The sequence below is a fragment of the Somniosus microcephalus genome, chromosome 3 (assembly GCF_052327205.1).
Source record: "Somniosus microcephalus isolate GS21.2 chromosome 3, FLI_Smic_1.0, whole genome shotgun sequence".
NCBI classification, from domain to species: Eukaryota; Metazoa; Chordata; class Chondrichthyes; order Squaliformes; family Somniosidae; genus Somniosus; species Somniosus microcephalus.
Genome location: NC_140989.1, coordinates 273,024,897 through 273,044,451, shown reverse-complemented (window position 1 = coordinate 273,044,451; position 19,555 = coordinate 273,024,897). Strand labels below are relative to the sequence as shown.

The 19,555-nt window shown below is 47.9% G+C and overlaps 1 protein-coding gene across 2 annotated transcripts in view; it reads left to right on the top strand.

The window, feature by feature from the left end:
- LOC147121954 (KN motif and ankyrin repeat domain-containing protein 4-like) overlaps positions 1–19,555 on the top strand; it is a 99,846-nt gene that overhangs the window by 67,218 nt on the left and 13,073 nt on the right. The window contains exon 8 of one of the 2 annotated variants that reach the window (XM_085982546.1): positions 5,210–5,352. The exons of the other annotated variant lie outside the window; for it this stretch is intronic. Coding sequence (XP_085838672.1) covers positions 5,210–5,352 — 143 coding nt within the window. The remainder of the gene's footprint in view (positions 1–5,209; positions 5,353–19,555) is intronic. 2 annotated transcript variants of the gene reach the window in all.

The following is a 19,555-nucleotide window of genomic DNA, read 5'->3' as shown; positions in this document are numbered from 1 at the left end:
GCGTGGCACAAAGAGTGGTGTGGGAAAAAGAGGTTTTACTTCACAGGGCACTGGCACCAGTACTGGGGAAAGAGGGAGCTGTTCCGTTGGGACGGGCTCCACTTAAACCGGGCTGGGACCAGTGTCCTGGCAAACAAAATAACTAGGGCAGTGGACAGGGCTTTAAACTAATGAAGGGGTGGTGAGAGGCTTCAGGAAAGAGTAAATTTAAAAGCAGCGAGAGAAATGTCAGGGCTCTAGAGCAGAGCAGAGTTTTGGGTAAAAATAAGCAATGTGAGTCAGGAAGGGACAGAGAGAGCAACAAAGGTAATAAGGCATCAGTGACTAAGGTGACATCATGGAAAAATAGAAATAAGTCAAAGCTAAAGGCACTATATCTGAATGTGGGAAGCATTCGCAACAAAATAGATGAATTAATAACACAGATGTTATTACCAGGTTTGATCTAATAGCCATAACGGAGACGTGGTTGCAAAGTGGCCAAGGTTGGGAACTAAATATTCCAGGATACTTAACTTTCAGAAGTAACAGGCAAAATGGAAAAGGAGGGAGGGTAGCCCTGATAATAAAGGATGGGATAAAGATAGTAGAGAGAAAGGATCTTAGCTCGGAAAATCAAGAAGTAGGATCCGTTTGGGTGGAGCTAAGAAACAGCAAGGGGCAGAAAACATTGGTGGGAGTTGTTTATAGATCCCCCAAACAGTAGTTGTAATGTAGGGCAGATTATAAATCAGGAAATTAGAGGTGCATGTAACAAGGGTAATACAGTAATCATGGGGGACTTTAATCTACATATAGACTGGGCAAACCAAATTTGCAGTAATAGCGTGGAGGACGAATTCATGGAATGTATGCAAGATAGTTTTCTAGATCAGTATGTTAAGAAATCAACTAGGGAACAGGCTATTTTAGATCTAGTATTGTGCAATGAGAGAGGGTTAATTAATAACCTTGTAGTAAATGGGGCATTTAGGGAACAGTGACCATAATATGATAGAATTTTATATTGAGTTTGAAAGTGATTTAGTTAAATCTGAAACTAGGGTCTTGAATCTAAACAAAGCAAACTACGTAGGTACGAGGGGCGAGTTGGCTAAGGTAGATTGGGAAACTACATTAAAAGATATGATGGTAGACAAGTAATGGCTAGCATTTAAAGAATTACTACATAATTTACAACAAATATACTTTCCTTTAAGGCACAAAAACCCCACAGGAAAATTGGTCCAACCGTGGCTAGCAAGAGAAGTTAGAGATAGTATTAGATCAAAGGAGGAGGCTTATAATGTTGCCAAAAAGAGTAGTAAGCCTGAGGATTGGGAAGATTTTAGAATTCAGCAAAGGCGGACCAAGAAATTGATAAAGAAAGGGAAACTAGAATACGAGAGTAAACTAGCAAGAGACATAAAAACAGACTGTTAAAGCTTCTATAGGTATGTGAAAAGGAAAAGATTAGCGAAAGTAGGCTGAGACAGCAGAAATTATAATGGGAAATAAGGAAATGGCAGAAAAATTAAACAAATACTTTGTGTCTGTCTTCACAGAAGAAGATGCAAAAAAACTTCCTGGAAATAGTGGAGAACCAAGGCTCTAGCGAGAATAAGAAACTGAAATAAATTAGTATTTGTAAAAAAAATAGTACTGGAGAAATTAATGGGACTGAAAGCTGAGATATCCTCAGGACCTGATGGCCTACATCCTAGGGTTTTGAAAGATGTGGCTATAGAGATAGTGGATGCATTGGTTGTCATTTTCCAAAATTCCATAGATTCTAGAACGGTTCCTGCAGATTGGAAGGTAGCAAATGTAACCCCACTATTTAAGGAAGGAGGGAGAGAGAAAACAGGGAAACTACAGTCCAATTAGCCTGACATCAGCAGTAGGAAAATGCTAGAATCTATTATTAAGGACGTGGTAACAGGGCACTTAGAAAATAATAATAGGGTTGGGCAGAGTCAACACGGATTTATGAAAGGTAAATCATGTTTGACAAATCTGTTAGAGTTTCTTGAGGTTGTAACTAGCTGAATAGATAAGGGGGAACCAGTGGATGTGGTGTATTTGGATTTTCAGAAGGCATTTGATAAGGTGCCACACAAGAGGTTATTAAACAAAATTAGGGCTCATGGGATTGGGGGTAATATACTAGCATGGATTGAGGATTGGTTAACGGACAGAAAACAGATAGTAGGAATAAACGGGTCATTTTCGGGTTGGCAGGCTGTAACTAGTGGGGTACCGCAAGGATCAGTGCTTGGGCCTCAGCTATTCACAATCTACATCAATGATTTGGATGAGGGGACCAAATGTAATAAAACCAAGTTTGCTGATGATACAAAGCTGGGTGGGAATGTAAGTTGTGAGGAGGATGCAAGGAGACTTCAAGAGGATATAGACAGGCTAAGTGAGTTGGCAAGAACATGGCAAATGAAATATAATGTGGAGAAATGTGAAGTTATGCACTTTGGTAGGAAAAATAGAAAAGCAGAGTATTTTTTAAATGGTGAGCGATTGGGAAATGTTGGTGTTCAGAGGGACCTGGGTGTCCTTGTACACGAATCACTGAAAGTTAACATGCAGATACAGCAAGCAATTAGGAAAGCAAATGGTATGTTGGCCTTTATTACAAAAGGATTTGAGTATAAGAGAAAAGACGTCTTATTGCAGTTATATAGGGTCCTGGTGCGTCCACGCCTGGAGTACTGTGTACAGTTTTGGTCTCCTTACCTAAGGATGAATATACTTGCCATCGGGAGAGTGCAACAAAGGTTCACCAGACTGGTTCCTGGGATGGGAGGATTGTTCTATGAGGAGAGATTTAGTAAACTAGGCCAAAGTGGCATTTATTTTAATGCAAGGAGTCTTACGAGTAAGGCAGATGAATTGAAGGTGTTGATGAACACCTGGGAGTATGATATTGTTGCTATCACAGAGACATGGTTGAGGGAGGGGCAGGACTGGCAGCTCAATATTCCGAGGTATAGAATCTTCAGGCGAGACAGAGGTTGGTGTAAAAGAGGAGGGGGTGTTGCAATATTAATCAAGGAGTCAATTACTGCAGCAACGAGGGATTATATCTTAGCAGGTTCCTCTAATGAGGCCATATGGGTAGAACTTAAAAACAAAAAGGGGGCAAGCACTTTGCTGGGAGTGTACTATAGGCCCCCAAACAGTCAGGGGGAGATAGAGGAACAGATATGTAGGCAAATCTCAGAGAAGTGTAGAAATAATAGGGTAATAATAGTAGGGGATTTCAACTTCCCCAATATTAACTGGGATAGTCAGAGTGTGAAAGGCTTAGAGGGTGCAGAATTCTTAAAGTGCATCCAGGAGAGCTTTTTGAGCCAGCATGTAGAAAGTCCTACAAGAGAGGGGCGGTACTGGACCTAATTCTAGGGAATGTAGCCGGGCAAGTGGTAGAAGTGTCAGTAGGAGAGCATTTTGGTGACAGTGACCATAATTCGGTGAGATTTAAGGTAGTCATGGAAAAGGACAATAATGGACCGGAAATAAAGGTTCTAAATTGGGGGAAAGCCGATTTTAATATGATAAGGCAGGATCTGGCCATAGTGGACTGGGATCAGCTACTTGTAGGAAAATCCAGAGCAGTGGGAGTCATTCAGAAATGAAATAGAGAGGACAGCGCCAACATGTTCCCGTAAAGGTCAAGGCTGGGACCAACAAGTCCAGGAAACCCTGGATGTCAAGGGATATAGAAGAATGGATTAGGGAAAAAAGGGAGGCTTTTGGCAGATACAAAGCACTAAAAACAGTGGAAGCCCTAGAGGAGTATAGAAAGTGCAGGGGGGTACATAAAAAAGAAATTAGGAGAGCGAAAAGGGGGCATGAAAAAACACTGGCAGGCAAAATAAAGGAAAATCCCAAGGTGTTTTTTATAAGTATATTAAGGGCAAGAGGATAACCAGGGAAAGAGTAGGGCTCACTAGGGACCAAAGTGGCAATCTGTGTGTAGAGCTGGAAATGTAGGTGAGGTTTTAAATGAATATTTTGCATCTGTGTTCACTATGGAGAAGGACGATGTAGGCATAGAAATCAGGCAGGGGGATTGTGATATACTTGAACAAATTAACATTGAGAGGGAGGAGGTACTAGCGGTTTTAGCGGGCTTAAAAGTGGATAAATCCCCAAGCCCAGACGAGATGTATCCCGGGCTGCTGTGTGAGGCAAGGGAGGAGATCGCAGGGGCTCTGACACAAATTTTCAGAACCTCTCTGGCCACAGGGGAGGTGCCAGAGGTCTGGAGAACAGCTAACGTAGTACCATTATTCAAGAAGGGTAGTAGGGATAAACCAGGGAATTACAGCCCAGAGGAGCACTCCTGCTTCTCTTGGCCCCACCAAAATCATTTTATACTTAACCTTTTGGTGCCTCCTTTGTTGTACCACCTGGTAAAACTGGACAGAGCATGCAAGGCACACTCTCTGCCCACTTGCCCATCAAAATTGCCACTTTGGTCCTATGTACATCATTGGGCCACGATTTGCAGAAGGCGTCTTTGAAGATGGCAGCGGATGGAGCGCCGGCATCAATGGGGCAGTTAAACCATTTTTGGGCCACTACTTGTCCCTTTCTGCCGGGGGGCCCAAGTTAAAACCTACCCCGATGGTCTTCTGTGCTCACAAATATCATCACCAACAACAGATGAAGAAGTTAAGCAAGATGTCAAAGAGCATTTTCTCCACCTCCAAATGACTCCTCTTCTCAAAGGTGTTGATGCATGCTGGGGTATAGGCCACCCTGATCTGAGTGGTCATTCTTTATGCAGGGACCCAGAGTGTCAGCAGGCTGTTTTTCCAGGGGGTCATCACGGTTGAGCTTGTTCCTGTCTTTACCCGACATCCATTCGCACACACTTTGCTGCAAGATTAAGTGGATCATGAATAGCAGCAGGCTGGCTGAATTGTTTCTTTTCCATTCCCTAGAAACTAATTGTTGCTGAGATTAGTTAGCTCAGCAAAGACAAGGAAAGGAATCGGACACCTTTCTGGTCTTTATGTTATACTACACCACATGGTGCATTTTCCCACCCAGCCACCGGGGAAGCAAGACCACAGATTCTATGTAAATCCACTCCTATTAAAGCCTTTGCGCTCTCAAAAGATGGTGATAAAAGCATTGAATGAGGAACTTATTTTGCTTGCTTGTTGAATGTCTTATTCTTACCATAAGGCTAATTATTACTGATCAGGTATGTGCAATGTGGACCATCAGAACAAGGCGGGATACACTGCTACCATGTTAGCTTCGTTGGCTTCGGCTGAAACAGATGAGGAGTTGGCGGTGGTCATGCAGCTTCTTCATTTGGGCAATGTCAACGTCCAAGCCATTCAGGTATGGATTGTGGTGCTGTGATCTCTACATCATTCACCTCACTGGCCCCAGCTGTATTCCCTTGCTTTCTTTCATTGAAGCGGTAAGAAGGAATACTTCGGAATACCGAGTTTAGTTAGCATAAAAGTTCTTGATCGACAATATATTGAAGCTATCGCAACGATGCTTAGCGGCAGTGGGTAAAGCAAATCAGATGTTGAGATGTATTAAAAGGCCAATATTGAGCCGAAATAGTAATCCTGCCACTAATAAATCATTGGTGCGACCACACTTAGAATACTGTATACAGTTCTGGTCGCCTCAGCACAGAAAGGATGTGGCAGCTATTGAAAGGAGGACACAGCCTGCGCTTGAAGAGCAGTAAATTCAAAACTTATCTGCAGAAACAATATTTCAGTGAGCGAGTGGTAAATCTATGGAACAGGCTCCCCAGGGAGACAGTGGAAACATATAGTACTGACTAATTCAAATGCATATTAGACAGATTTCTTTCAGTAAATAATATTTTGGGATACAGTATCTGAGTAATTTGAGACATGACGTATGGTAAGTATAACATGCTTGGGAGGAACAGGTGACTTTGGGGTGAAATTGGGAGCTTTTGTGCCTCCCGTTAGCGGGACGCAAATGGCTTTGCGACCGGGTGCAGCGCTGACATCGACTCCCGCCATATTCGGCGGGAGTTTTACAGCAGCGCTACAGTGTTGCGCCCCGATCTCCTTCGCCCAGAGATCGTGATGTCATCGCCATGCACATCGCCCCGGTAGCGCCCCGGACCCGAAATTGACGTTCGCCCCCTGCAGCAGCGCCGGTCGAAAATACCGACAGCTGCAGGAGGCGTGCATCAGGAGGCTGACCGCTTCAGGAGTGATGATTAAAGGCGAGGTGGCCGAGGTAAGTTTAAAAAAAAACTTACCTTTTCTTGTTGCCGTTTTTTTCGTGGGTTCCTGCCCGCGATCGATCAGTCCGGCACTCTGCTTGAGTGCCAGGCTGATCGCGTGGGATCGCGGCTGCCTTGGTGGTCCAGATAGGTACTTTTCATATTGCAGAGCCTGCAGCGATGGCCCTTCCCTTTAAGGGAGGGAAGGAGCCTTTGAACGCGGCAGCGCTGCTGATTGCTCTCCAAGAAGGAAGTGGAGCATTCGATTTAGCTCTCCACTTCCTCCTTGGAGCGCAAACAGCGAATTTTTCAAAAGTTTGAAATCATTAGCGTCTGACGCTTACTTTTCAAACTTTTAAAAATTAGCCCCCCAAACGGGCGATAGTGCATTTCTCCCCCTTAGGATATAAGGTTCCCAAAGCTAGGGGTTTTCCTCGCCACATGTCTGGGTCTGTTGTAGACTAATTGATAGAGATTGATTGCCATGATTAGTCAACAACTCCATTATCATTGTATCCTCTGACTATGAGGGCAGTAGAAGGTGAACTAGGTGGACCTTGGTCTTTTTTGTCCAGCAATTCCTATGTTCCTATACAGTTAAGGCACACAGTATTAATGGCTGCATGGTTAGAAAGTTGGTTAAAAGACAAAAAAAGAGAGTAATGGTTAATAGATGTTTTCAGATTGTAGAGATGTAAGCAGAGGGGTCCCTCAGGGATTAATGTTGGGACCATTGTGCTTCTCATTAAATATATAATATAAAAATGATTGGCACCTGGGTTTAGGGGGCACAATAGCAAAATTTGCAGATGACAGAAAAATAGGGAGTGTGGCTAACGGTGAAGAGGACCATATGCGACTTCAGGAGGACACTGACAGCTTAGTAGATTGGTCAGATAGATAGATGTCAAATTATATTCGATGGGAGGAAGAATATGTGGACATATACATTAAATGATGACATTTTAGAAATAATAGAGGAGCATAGTGACTTATGGGTTCAGATACAGTGAATTAGGGATATTCTGCAGCGAGTGGCTCACCTCCTGACTCCCCAAAGCCTCTCTACCACCCACAAGGCACAAATCAAGAGTGCGATGGCCGACACTTCACTTGGCTGGATGGGTGCAGCTACAACAACACTCGAGAAGCTCAACACCATCCAAACCACCACTTGATCCACTAGCCTAAACATCCACCCCTTCCAGCACCAGCGTACTGTGGCTGCATTATATATTAACTGCAGGATGCGCTGCAGCAACTTGCCAAGGCTTCTTCAACAGCACCTCCCCAAACTCGCAACCTCCACTACCTAGAAGGACAAGGGCTGCAGGTGCATAGGAACACCATTACCTCCAAGTTCACTACTAAGTAACACACTTAGACATATTTCGTCATTCCTTCAATATTGCTGGTCAAAATCTTGGAACTCACTACCTATCAGCATGTGGGAGCACCTTCACCATATGGACTGCAATGGTGAAGGTGGTCCACCACCTCAAGGGTAACTAGGGATGGGCAATAAATATCAGCTTTGCCAGCAAAGCCTGCATCCCAGGAATGAATATTTTTTTTTAAATCTTTAAAAATGGGAGGACGTTAATCAAGTTTTTTTTTATATATATAGGGATCCTAGGCTTTATATATAGGGGTATAGAGTACGAAAACAGAGGTAATGCTAAACCTATACTAATCATTGGTTAGGCTGCATTTAGAATATTGGTCTGGATTTTGCCTTGTCCCACCCGCACAGCGCGGGGCGACCTGGGAGACAGTGGGGAAACCTAAAGGTCAGGTTAGGGTTTCCTGGCAGGCTGTAGAGCTGTGGAGTTTAACTCCACAGCGTGCGTGCAACATCAGGGGTGGGTTCCCTGCCCGGAAGTCAGCCTGATTGACAGGTTGGCTTCCAGTCGTGCGGGGAACTCAGACAAGGAGGCCGCAGCAACAGGTAAGTGCTGGGCCTAGGATGGTTGGGGGAGCGGGGGCGGGGTTCCGGTCCCGGGGGGAGTCCAATCACCCTGGGAGGGGGCGGTCAGATCCATGATCCTGGGTCACTGTCGCGATCCTGGGGGTGGGGGTTCCGATCGCCGAGCCCGGAGCCAAATCGCGATCCCGGGGGGTGTGATGTCCGATTCTGGAGGAGTCCGAACCTCGACCCCGATGGGGGACCTTGGGTTCAGGCCTCATTATAATATGTAAATTGCCAACCCACTTCTTGGCAGTGGTTTGTTTCAGAAACGTGTCCTTTGTCCTCAGCATTCCGATGCATTGTGCCCTTACTGGGAAGCCAGCGCAGCCTCTGGTATCCCTCAAGAATCTATCCTTGGCCCCTCCTATTTCTGATCTGCATTCTGTCCCTCTGAAAACATTGCGTCAGTTTCCACATGTATGCCGACGAGACCTAGCTCTACCTCACCACCACCTCTCTCGACCTAAATTGTCCGACAGCTTTTCTGACATTCAGTACTGGATGAGCATAAATTACCTCCAAATAAATATTGGGAAGACCAAAGCCATTGTTTTCGGTCCCCACCATAAACTCCGTTCCCCAGCCACCGACTCCATCCCTCTCCCTGGCTACTGTCTGAGGCAGAATCAGACTGTTCACAGCACTCCGGGCCACTGCGCCACTGGTGATGACGTCATTGCCGAGCGACGTGATCCCTTAGCGCCCCGCTGCAGCCCCTTCGCGCCCCATGGCCGAAATTCGGCTGCGACCTGCAAGGCTGCCGCGGGCAATGTCAGCGACAGCCTTGCAGGTCGTGAGCCAGGCCACACACCGCTGAGGGGGGACGCTAACTAAAGGGGCGGTGCAGCTGCACCCTGCGCCGACATTTTTTATTTTAACCAACCTCCAGGTCAGCCCTTCTTGGCAGCCCTTGGCGTGATCTGTGGCCGCCATCGCGCCATCCGGCACCACGTCCCGGTTCTGGGCTGCGGCTGTGGCCACACCACCACAACGCCCTGGTGGGCTAGTGGAGGCTGTCAAACGGCCTGCAGTGTGCACAATGGCCCTCCCCTTTAACGGAAGGGGAAGGGCACTGAAACGCATCAGCGCTACGCAGAGCGGCCGTGTACTGCTCCGGGGCTACCGCGCTGTGCGCCCCACGCACCACCCCGAGAGGAAGTGGAGCGCCCGAGATAGCTCTCCGCTGCCAGGGCGGTAAACCCAATTTAGCAGCCGAGGCGGTACTCCCACTCCGGGCGCTAAATATGAGGCGGTAATTTGGTTACCGCCCCCATACGGGGCGTAACCAAATTTTGCCCCCAATTCTACCCCACAGGGAGGCTAGCTATGAATGAAGGCCAGAGCACATGGAGCAGAATGGGTCAGTGGTACAGGACAGGAGAGCCCTATTTCAAGTATTACTGGCTCCTTTTGAAATACATTAGAGAGGACTGTGCCTACAGATATTTGTTAACAAAGTAGTTTTCAAGTCGTATCTTGTGGCCCTCATTAAATGCCATTCCTTTATTTTCTAGCTCCATCACAATAATGTACATAATCACATCATTAGACACCTGGGATGCAACTTAGTCTGTTTTATTTTCCCAGGTGGTAGTGACTTTGCTGCCAGAGTTGTTGGCAATTCCACTTTCACCAGGACTAATTTTTCTCTTCAAGGATGGAAAATGAATGATTCTAACATCCCCGTGTAATGCATTGTCATGAGATCATTGGTTGTAATATCATTACCGCTACATACAGTGACACCACTATTCCTGGCCAGAATGGAGATGATTGGGTAATTCCCCCGTCAATCACGCCTGGATGTGTTGTAAATGACTGGGATGGATTTTACACACGAGTTCTGTTCTAGAGACTCTTTAAATACACTCAGTAAATATACTTTAGTTTGCTTTGCTGTTTGTTGAGTAAATAAACTCAGGCCATGATTTTACCATAGGTGGCGGGTTGGAGTCAGGTTGGCTGGTCGGCGGGTTCCAGTCCCGCTGCCCGTTTCAGCCGCTCTGAATTAACTATTTTCCCTTAACTGGGCTTATTAAGCCCATTGTGTGCATTACCTGGCCCAATCAGTGGGTTCAGGTCTGCTGCTCGGCTCTGCTGACATCCTCCATTCAGCTGTATTTAAGGGGCCCATGCAACCTTGTATTTTTCATTCATATTCTGATGCTTCTCAGTGTTGCAGGTAGCGAGATGACTGCTTCAAGATTCGATGATGACTCCCTCCATGCTCTTGTGGAGGGAGTGAGAGGGTGCAAGGAGTTTCTGTTCCCCTCCAATGGACATAGGAAGCCTCCTCAGCAAACCAAGGCAGCCTGGCTGCACATTGCTGAGGAGGTGAGCACCAGGTCTTTGTGCTCACGCACCTGGGTTCAGTACCGCAAAAGGTTCAATGATCTGCTACGCTCAGCAAGAGCGAGTATAACATCACACTTACCTTCAATCTGCTCCCCATCTCCTCTCATCACCAGCATTCTGCATTGTCAACCTACCCCTGCACATTCCAACTTACCCTTAAATCCCTTGCACCCTTAACCATCCCTCTCTCTCTATGTACAGAATCACTCCATCATTCTACTATGCAGCCCTCACACTCGCTCTCACTGTTATGTAATGGCAACAACTAACAACGCACAGGGAGGGCCCTTGGTATTGGCACCTCACTCCATCTTTGTCTCCTTCTAAGCATCTATGCTTTGGATTCTCTACACTCACTCCAACATTCTCGCTCAAACTCCACTTGTCTCCCTCATTGCAGGAAAAGAGAGCCCACAATAAGAGGAAGAGGGGGAGGGCCACCTTCCATGGCACACTTGAGCACCGCCGAGGAGGCTGCTATCGACATTGTCGGAGGTGCTGAGGAGCTGGAAGTGGGTGATGGAGAGACGGGCGCAGTAGAGCAAGCTGGTGACAGAATAGATTTGCAACCCTCTCATTTAGATTGCATGAGTGACTGATATGGCATCTGATGTTCATACAGATTGGGTTCTGATCATCTGCACAATGGGATGTGTCTGCTATGTTAATATCACATGTCTAACTCAGGCCTTTACTCCCCCACAGGACCATCGAGAACCCCCCCTCTCCACTGTCCAGGAGGAAGAGCCGGAAGACTCCTCAGAGGAAGCTACAACCTCTGAGGGAGCAGTGTCAGCAGAATTGAGTGCACCCAGCACCAGCGCAGAGATGCTCACCTCGGTGGGCCATTCGCGAGATAGATCAATGTTGTCACCTGGTGTATCACAGCTCACAAGTGAGCATGAGCAGATGGTGGAGACAGGGACAGCACAGGAGAGTCCTCATCGGAGGCCGCTGGACACTCCTAGCTCTGCTCAGCTGCATGTGGATCCTGTGCCTCTGGGGCCATCCAGAAAGAGAGCGGTGCTGGAACTTCAGCAACAAGTGCAGGAGGCTCTGACATGGTTTGCAACCACTGTAACTGCGAGTGTGCAGAGAATGGAAGGGTCCATCACAATGGCAAATGTAGGTGCCACCATGGAAAGGATGGCAACCTCCATGGAGGACATAAATCGCAAAACGCAAATGAACATGGTGATTAAATCGCAAGACGCAAATGAACATGGTGATTCTTCTAAATAGATGGTCTGCTATGGAGGATAGATGGGCATCTATCGTGGAGAGGAACCAGAGGTCCATGGACGTCCGCGTTATGAGGACTGTCAGTACAGAGACGGGACCTCATGGCCCCACTGATGTGTAGCAAGGTGCTCTCCAGCTACTTGCTAACAGTGAAGTGCGGGTGACCCATGAGAGGGATGTTGGTGGTCGACAACAAGGAAGTGGGGGCTCCTCTCCAAGCACTCACACTCACATGCCACCGCGGAGCCCTCGGTCAGAGCCCCAGATTCCTCGCCCAACTGAGGTGGCTGTCTCAGCCCCTGCATAGCCGCAGGAGGAGTAGACTGTTGCCGAGCCCTCCCAGGCTCCCAACCCCAGAGGACACCCGCCAAAGGCGTCAAAGCAGGCGCAGCATGAAAGTGAGCAAGGTGCCTCAACACCTGCTGAAGTCACAGGGGAAGCACCACGCAGAAGCACGCGTAAGAGAAAGTTAACACACAAATAGTCACGAGTAGTCACTTGGGTGTTTTGATCTAATACAAACTGAAGTTTTTCATCATTATTTCAGTTGTAATAAAGAAATGCAATGTCAATGATTCAAAGTCAAAGAGTTGGCCTATGTGTGCTCAGAAATGGAAGTTGCACAGAGAGGGGTCAGGGTGCCTTTCATCTGTAATGATGGTGGTGAGAGTGATGGGAACCCACAGTTTATTGTACAGATACTATATGGTGTGTTAAGAAGGTCGGCCGGACACTCATTTCAATGTGCCAGCCACATGTTTGCTGTGTAAACTTACGCGAACCTGGCATGGATTAGTGCATCCCTTGCCTCATACCCAGCAATGTGCTCGTGTGCTGGTGGACCTGGCACATCCGCCTCTGCAAGGTCTTCCTCCTCCTCCTCCGCCTCCTTCTCTGAAGAGGCTGTGCGCTGAGCCACTTGTTCCTCAGGCAGCGGTAAGCCACACTGCTGTGCGATGTTGTGCAGTGCACGGCAGACCACGATGATTCTGGAGACCCTGGCTGGTGAGTACTGTAGGGCTCCACCAGATCTGTTGAGGCATCTAAATCGCATTTTGAGGAAGCCGATGGTTTGCTCTATGATGTTTCTGGTGGAAATGTAGCTCACATTGTAGCGCTCCTCAGCTTCGTTTGATGGCCTCCTCATCGGTGTCATTAGCCACATCTTCAGGGGATAGCGCTTGTTTCCAAGCAACCATCCAGAAAGTTGGATTGGCGGATTGAACAGCTGAGGCACAGTGGACTGTCGCAGGATGAACGAGTCATGGCAACTGCCATGGTCCTTTGCGCAAACATGCAGAATGTTCTTCCTGTGGTTACACACCAGCTGGACGTTAAGTGAGTGGAAGTCCTTGCGGTTGACAAATACCGCTAGGTTGTGATGGGGTGCCCTAATGGCCACATGTGTGCAGTCTACGATGCCCTGCACCCTTGGGAAGCCTGCCATATTTGCAAAGCCAACCGCACGCGCGGTTACATTTGCTTCATCTGTGGAGAAGTGGATGTAATTGTGCGACTTTGCAAAGAGGGCATCGGTAACCTGCGTGATGCAGGTGTGTGCGGCCGACTGGGAGATGCCGCTGATGTCTGCTGCTGATCCCTAGAAGGGCCCAGAAGCAAAGAAGTTCAGTGCGGTGGTGACTTTGACAGCCACCGGTAAGGAGTGTCCACCCACTCCTCTGGGCTCCAGGTGTTGGTGCAGCATTGCGCAGATGTCAGCGACTACCTCTCACAGAAGTCTCAGCCTCCTCTGGCACTCATGTTGAGGAAGCTTATCCCCTGCCTGTAAACCCTGTGTTGTGGGTATCTCCTGTGGTGCGGTGCAGCCCTGCGCTGATGCCCTCTGCCCTGTGCAGCATCAGGTGGCTGAGGAGAAGGTTGGCACTGCTGCTGTTGTGCCTGGATCTGCTGCAGCCGGGGCTGCTCTTCCACTGATTCTGAGGACCAGGATGCGAGGGTATAAATGGTTCCCATTCCGCTGGTATATAGGCAGCGCGGAGCAGAGGCCTGGGAGTCTGAGTGAGCGGACTACCTGTGACAGAGACAGTCGGCAAGTGACACAACGAAGGAGTGGGGTCAGAATTCAAAGGTGGTGCTGGCACAAGGGAGCTGAGAGATGAGTATCGGGTGAGTATTTGTGGTAAGTTTTTTTTTTGTTCTGTTTTGAGTATATTTCTGCTAAATAGTTCATAGCCTATCCAATAGAGGGAAGTGCTGATTGGTGGGTAGCTGTTGAGTGTTTCTTGCTAAGTTTTAAGAGGCATGGCAGGGCAGCTCAATCCCGTGATTTGCACAACCTGTTCCATGTGGGAAATCCTGGACGCTTCTTGGGGCCTGGACGACCACGTGTGCAGGAAGTGTCGGCAACTGCAGCAACTCGAGCTCCGGGTTTTGGAGCTTGAGCGGCAGCTGGAGTCACTACAGTGTATCCACGAGGCTGAGAAATACTTGGAAAGCACGTTTCTAGAAGCGGTCATACCGCAGCCTCAGAATGTGCAGGCAGAGAGGGAATAGGTGACCACCAGACAGAGAAGGAGGAACAGGCAGGTAGGGCAGGAATTCCCAGAGTGCATCTTGCTAGTGGGGGTAATGGCTCCTCTGAGGAGAACAGCCAGAGCCAAGGCCACGGGGGGGGGGGGGGGAGGAAGAAGAGTGGAAGAGCAATAGTGATTGGGGATTCATTAGTTAGGGGAACAGATAAGCATTTCTGTCAACGCAAATTGACTCCAGGATGGTATGTTGCCTCCCTGGTGCCAGGGTCAAGAATGTCACTGAGTGGCTGCAGGACACTCTGAGGGGGGAGGGTGAACAGCCAGAGGTCATTGTCCATATCGGTACCAATGACATAGGCAGAAAGAGGGATGAGGTCCTGCAGTCAGACTATAGGGAGCTAAGAAAGAGATTAAAAAGCAGGACCTCAGAGGTAGTAATCTCCGGATTACTCCCGGTGCCACGTGCTAGTGAGTACAGGAATAGGAGGATAGAACAGATGAATGCTGTGGTGTATGTAACCTGTTCCACCTTAAGAGAACTACCTTAAGAGATGTACTACTTTCTCTTGGCTGCTGTATACTGTAATACTGTAATACCGGTGGTGACCACACCGGTATATAAGTGTTGTGTAGGGATTTGCTGGGCAGTTCAGCCCTGACCTCCGAATAGTAAAGACCTGTTAAAAGTTATTCTTGTTGTCTGTGTACAGTGATTGATCCTAAACATAACTGGGACACACAGACTCAACAGTGGCGACGAGTCCGATCTTACCCTGTGGCAGTTTTACATCCAAGGCAGCTTCGTCCTCAGAACGGGCGCCGAGAAGAGGCATCCGCCCTCATCATCCTGCTGAGCACCATCGCACGGGAGGCATCGAGAACCCGGGTTAAAAAGGAAAATTCTGACCACGAAGCCCTCCATCAGTGACAGGTAGTGATCATCCCTTTTACCACGGTGGTGGGTAAGCCGATCAGTGACACGAGCAGAAAGTCGGCCGCGTTGGCTGTGGAGTAGGGGAGGGAAAACAGAGGAATAAGGGCGGAGAACTCGACCACGGCCGGTAAAAAAGGGCCGCGCTGCAATCGAGGCCGAGAGGCGCAGCGACTGGGGCAGCTTAAGGCACGAGAGCCGCGGAAAAATCAAACGCAGCCGGTGTAAAGGACCGGGCTGCAAGCGGGGCTGCGAGGCAAAGCAGCGTCGGGGAATTGAGAACCGCTGGGGAGGCGAGAACGGCAGCAGCACGGCAATCGCCACTGCAGCCAGCGGGGGAAGAAGGCAAATGCGGGAATCCGCCATTGTAGTCGGCAGGGGAAGAAGACGAGCGCGGGAAAGACCGCCAAGCATGGGAAGCCGCCATTTTAGTAGGCGGGGGAAGAAGACAAGCGCGGGAAGCCGCCATTTTGAAAAAAAAAATTTTAACTTGCAAGGATGCCTAAACATGGGAGCATTAATACCTTTGATAGTGATATCGAAGATTGGACCACGTATGTAGAACGCATGGAAGTTTATTGTAAAGCAAATAAGGTACCAGATGATGAGAAAGCACTAACCTTATTAAGCTCAATGGGTGCGAAGACATACGGGCTATTGAAGCACCTTCTATCACCAAATAAACCGGCGGATTAGACTTTCGCGAATATTGATACTGTCCTGAAAAATCATTTAAACCCCACGCTGCTGATGATAGCGGAACGATTTAAATTTTACAGAAGAACGCAGCTGAAAGACGAAAGCAACGCTGAATTTTTAATTGAACTGCGTAAGCTATCGAAGTACTGTCAGTTTGGAACAGGACTAGCAGATGCGCTGAGAGATAAATTCGTGTGTGGATTGTTAAAAGAAGGAACACAAAAGCGACTGCTTGAGGAGAATGATCTTACGCTTGATAAGGCTGTCACTATTGCAGCATCGCAAGAAGCCGCAGCGAGAGGCACGGCGGAGATGCAGCTACGGTCACCGGAACTCAGCACCAATCAAATGGTCTTGGGTACAGTAAAATGTTATCGTTGTGGAAAGACAACGCACGATCAGAACCAGCGCTGGTTCAAAAATCAGGAATGCAGAAAATGTGGCAGGCTTGGTCACATAGCTAAAGTATGCCGGTCAGGAAAGAAGGCCAGCAACAAAAAGTCACCGCAGGAAAAGTACAGAAAGGTACACAAGGTGACAGAGAACAGTTCGAACGAACAGAAGTCAGATTCAGACTCCAGCAGTAATGAACTGGGTAGTCTAAGAGTATACAATGTTGGTAAGGAAGCAGACCTCCAAACAATTTGGGTCACACTTCAGATAGCAGGAGTCCAAGTGAAGATGGAATTGGACACTGGATCGGCATTGACGGTCATGAATAAGCAAGATTACAAAAGATTATTCCCACATATTCCCCTACGGGATACGGAGATTGTATTGAAAACATACACGGGGCAAAGAGTATACCCCATCGGGAAGATAGAGGTAAAGGTGGTCCACAAGGGCAAAGAAAGCCGAGGAATGGACTTGTATGTGCTACCTGAGGGAGGTCCACCACTACTGGGACGGGAGTGGATTAGGAAAATAAATATGGACTGGCATTCCTTAAAAGCACTAACGGTAGATTCCGGTAAAAAAGATGTCAAACCTAAACGATTGTCCAGAATATTGGACGATGCTAAAGAGGTGTTTCAACAGGGACTGGGAACACTGAGAGGAATTACGGCAAACATCAAGGTTGAAGAACATGCAAACCCGAAATTTTTCAAAGCCAGACCGGTACCTTATGCGATACGACCTGCTGTGGAAGCTGAGCTGGAAGGGCTAGAACGTTCAGGAGTATTGTCTAAGGTAGACTGGAGTGAGTGGGCCACGCCCATTCTTCCCGTCATGAAGCGTTCATCGAGCAACAAGCCGGGGGAACCGGGGAAGGTTCGCATCTGTGGAGATTTCAAGATCACTGTTAATCCGGTGCTTCACACGGTGCAGTATCCGCTTCTGTGGATTGAGGATATCTTTGCTTCGTTGTCTGGCGGGAAACACTTCACCAAGATAGACCTGGCGCAGGCGTACTTACAGATGGAAGTTGAGGAAGAGTCACGCCAGTATCTCACAATCAACACGCATAGAGGCTTGTACCGGTATAATAGACTGGTTTTTGGAGTGGCATCGGCGCCAGCAATTTGGCAGAGGGCCATGGAGCAGGTATTACAGGGAATTCCAGGCACACGATGTTACCTGGACGATATTCTGATTACAGGAGATGATGACGAGGAACACCTTGCAAATTTGGAACTGGTGCTCACCAGATTGAAAGAATATGGACTTCGAGTTAATCGCCAGAAATGTGAGTTCTTTCAGAAGAGGATCTCGTACTGTGGTGATGTCATTGACCAGGAGGGGCTTCATAAGTCTCCTGACAAGATCGAAGCTGTTGTGAAGGCTCCCGCTCCGGATAATGTATCCCAGTTGAGGTCGTTCCTAGGGTTGATTAACTATTACCATAAGTTTCTGCCAAAATTATCCACGGTGCTGCACCCGCTGAACGCTCTTTTGCAGAAGGGAGTACCATGGAAGTGGAGCGAGGACTGTAAGAGGGCCTTTTGCAAAAGCAAGGCATTGATCACCTCAGAGGAAGTGTTGGCTCACTTCAACCCAACGCTGCCTATTCGTTTGGCTTGTGATGCTTCTCCATATGGTATTGGGGCAGTACTCTCACACAAGTTGCCAAATGGCCAGGAGAGGCCAGTTGCGTTCGCATCCAGATCATTGACCTCCGCTGAGCGCAACTATGCTCAGATAGATAGGGAGGCTCTCAGCCTTGTGTGGGGAGTAAAGAAGTTTAATCATTACCTGCAGGGCCAAAAGTTCACGCTTCTGACAGACCACCAGCCGTTGGTATCCATTTTTAACCCTAAGAAGGGTGTTTCGGTGATGACAGCACAGAGACTCCAGAGATGGTCCCTTTTCCTAGGGGCACATCAATATCAGATTGAATTCAAAGGTACAAAGCAGCATGGTAATGCTGATGGGCTGTCGCGCCTGCCACTACCTACAGAGGAGGAGGCACCGACGGTTGACCCTGTTGAGTTATTTCACTCGACCATCATCGAATGTTTACCAGTCACCAATGCAAGTATTGAAAGAGAAACCAGGAACGACCCGACACTGTCCCGGGTCTACGAAGTGACAGTGAAGGGATGGCCAGCACATGGTGATCCACTGTTACCGGCATTCTCAGCAAGACGAGAACAGCTGTCCGTCTGTCAAGGAACATTGATGCATGGAACAAGGGTGATTATTCCTCCTACGTTAAGAGAGAGAGTTCTAAAGGAACTGCATGAAGGTCATCTGGGGGGAGTCAAGATGAAAAGCCTTGCTAGGGCTTATGTGTGGTGGCCGGGTATCGACCAACAGATAGAGGATCTGACGAAAAGCTGCTCAGGGTGCCAAAAAGTGCAAAATGCACCTCCAATTGCACCGCTGCATCCATGGGAATGGCCTTCAACCCCATGGCAACGTGTACATATTGACTTTGCTGGTCCATTCATGGACTCCATGTTTTTAATTGCGGTGGACGCACATTCTAAATGGCCAGAAGTGATTAAGATGACTACCACTACCTCGGAAAAGACGATCGCGGTGCTAAGAACGATATTTGCAAGAAATGGATTGCCAGAACAAATATGTTCAGACAACGAACCACAGTTCGCGTCAGAAGAATTCCAGAAATTCATGAAGAATGGGGTGAAACATTATACCTCTGCCCCATATCATCCGGCTACAAACGGGTTGGCCGAGAGATTTGTACAAGCGTTTAAAAAAGCAATAAAGGCCATGAGCGAAGATCAGGTTCCACTACAACACAAGGTGGACAAATTCCTACTGGCATATCGAAACGCCACTCATGAAGTGACAAACCAAAGTCTTGCCATGATGTTCTATAACAGGAGGTTGCGGTCCAGGTTGGACTTGTTAAAACCAAATGTGCGGAGGGAAGTTGAAAACAAACAGTTCCAGCATATAAATAACAAGACCACTCGGAGCTTCGAAATAGGACAACCAGTGTTAGCCCGGGAGTATAAAAACGAGAAATGGCAATCTGGAACAATTCGGGCCAGACAAGGACCCCTGATGTACACGGTAGATATTGGTGAAAATGTCATACGGCGTCATGCTGACCAACTGGTAGAATCGAGAACAAGGGTCGAACCCATGGTTACGGCAGAGACAACCGTGGAAGAAGTTAGTGAACCTGAAGCATCTACCTCAGAAGTGAATGTACCTGATGATGA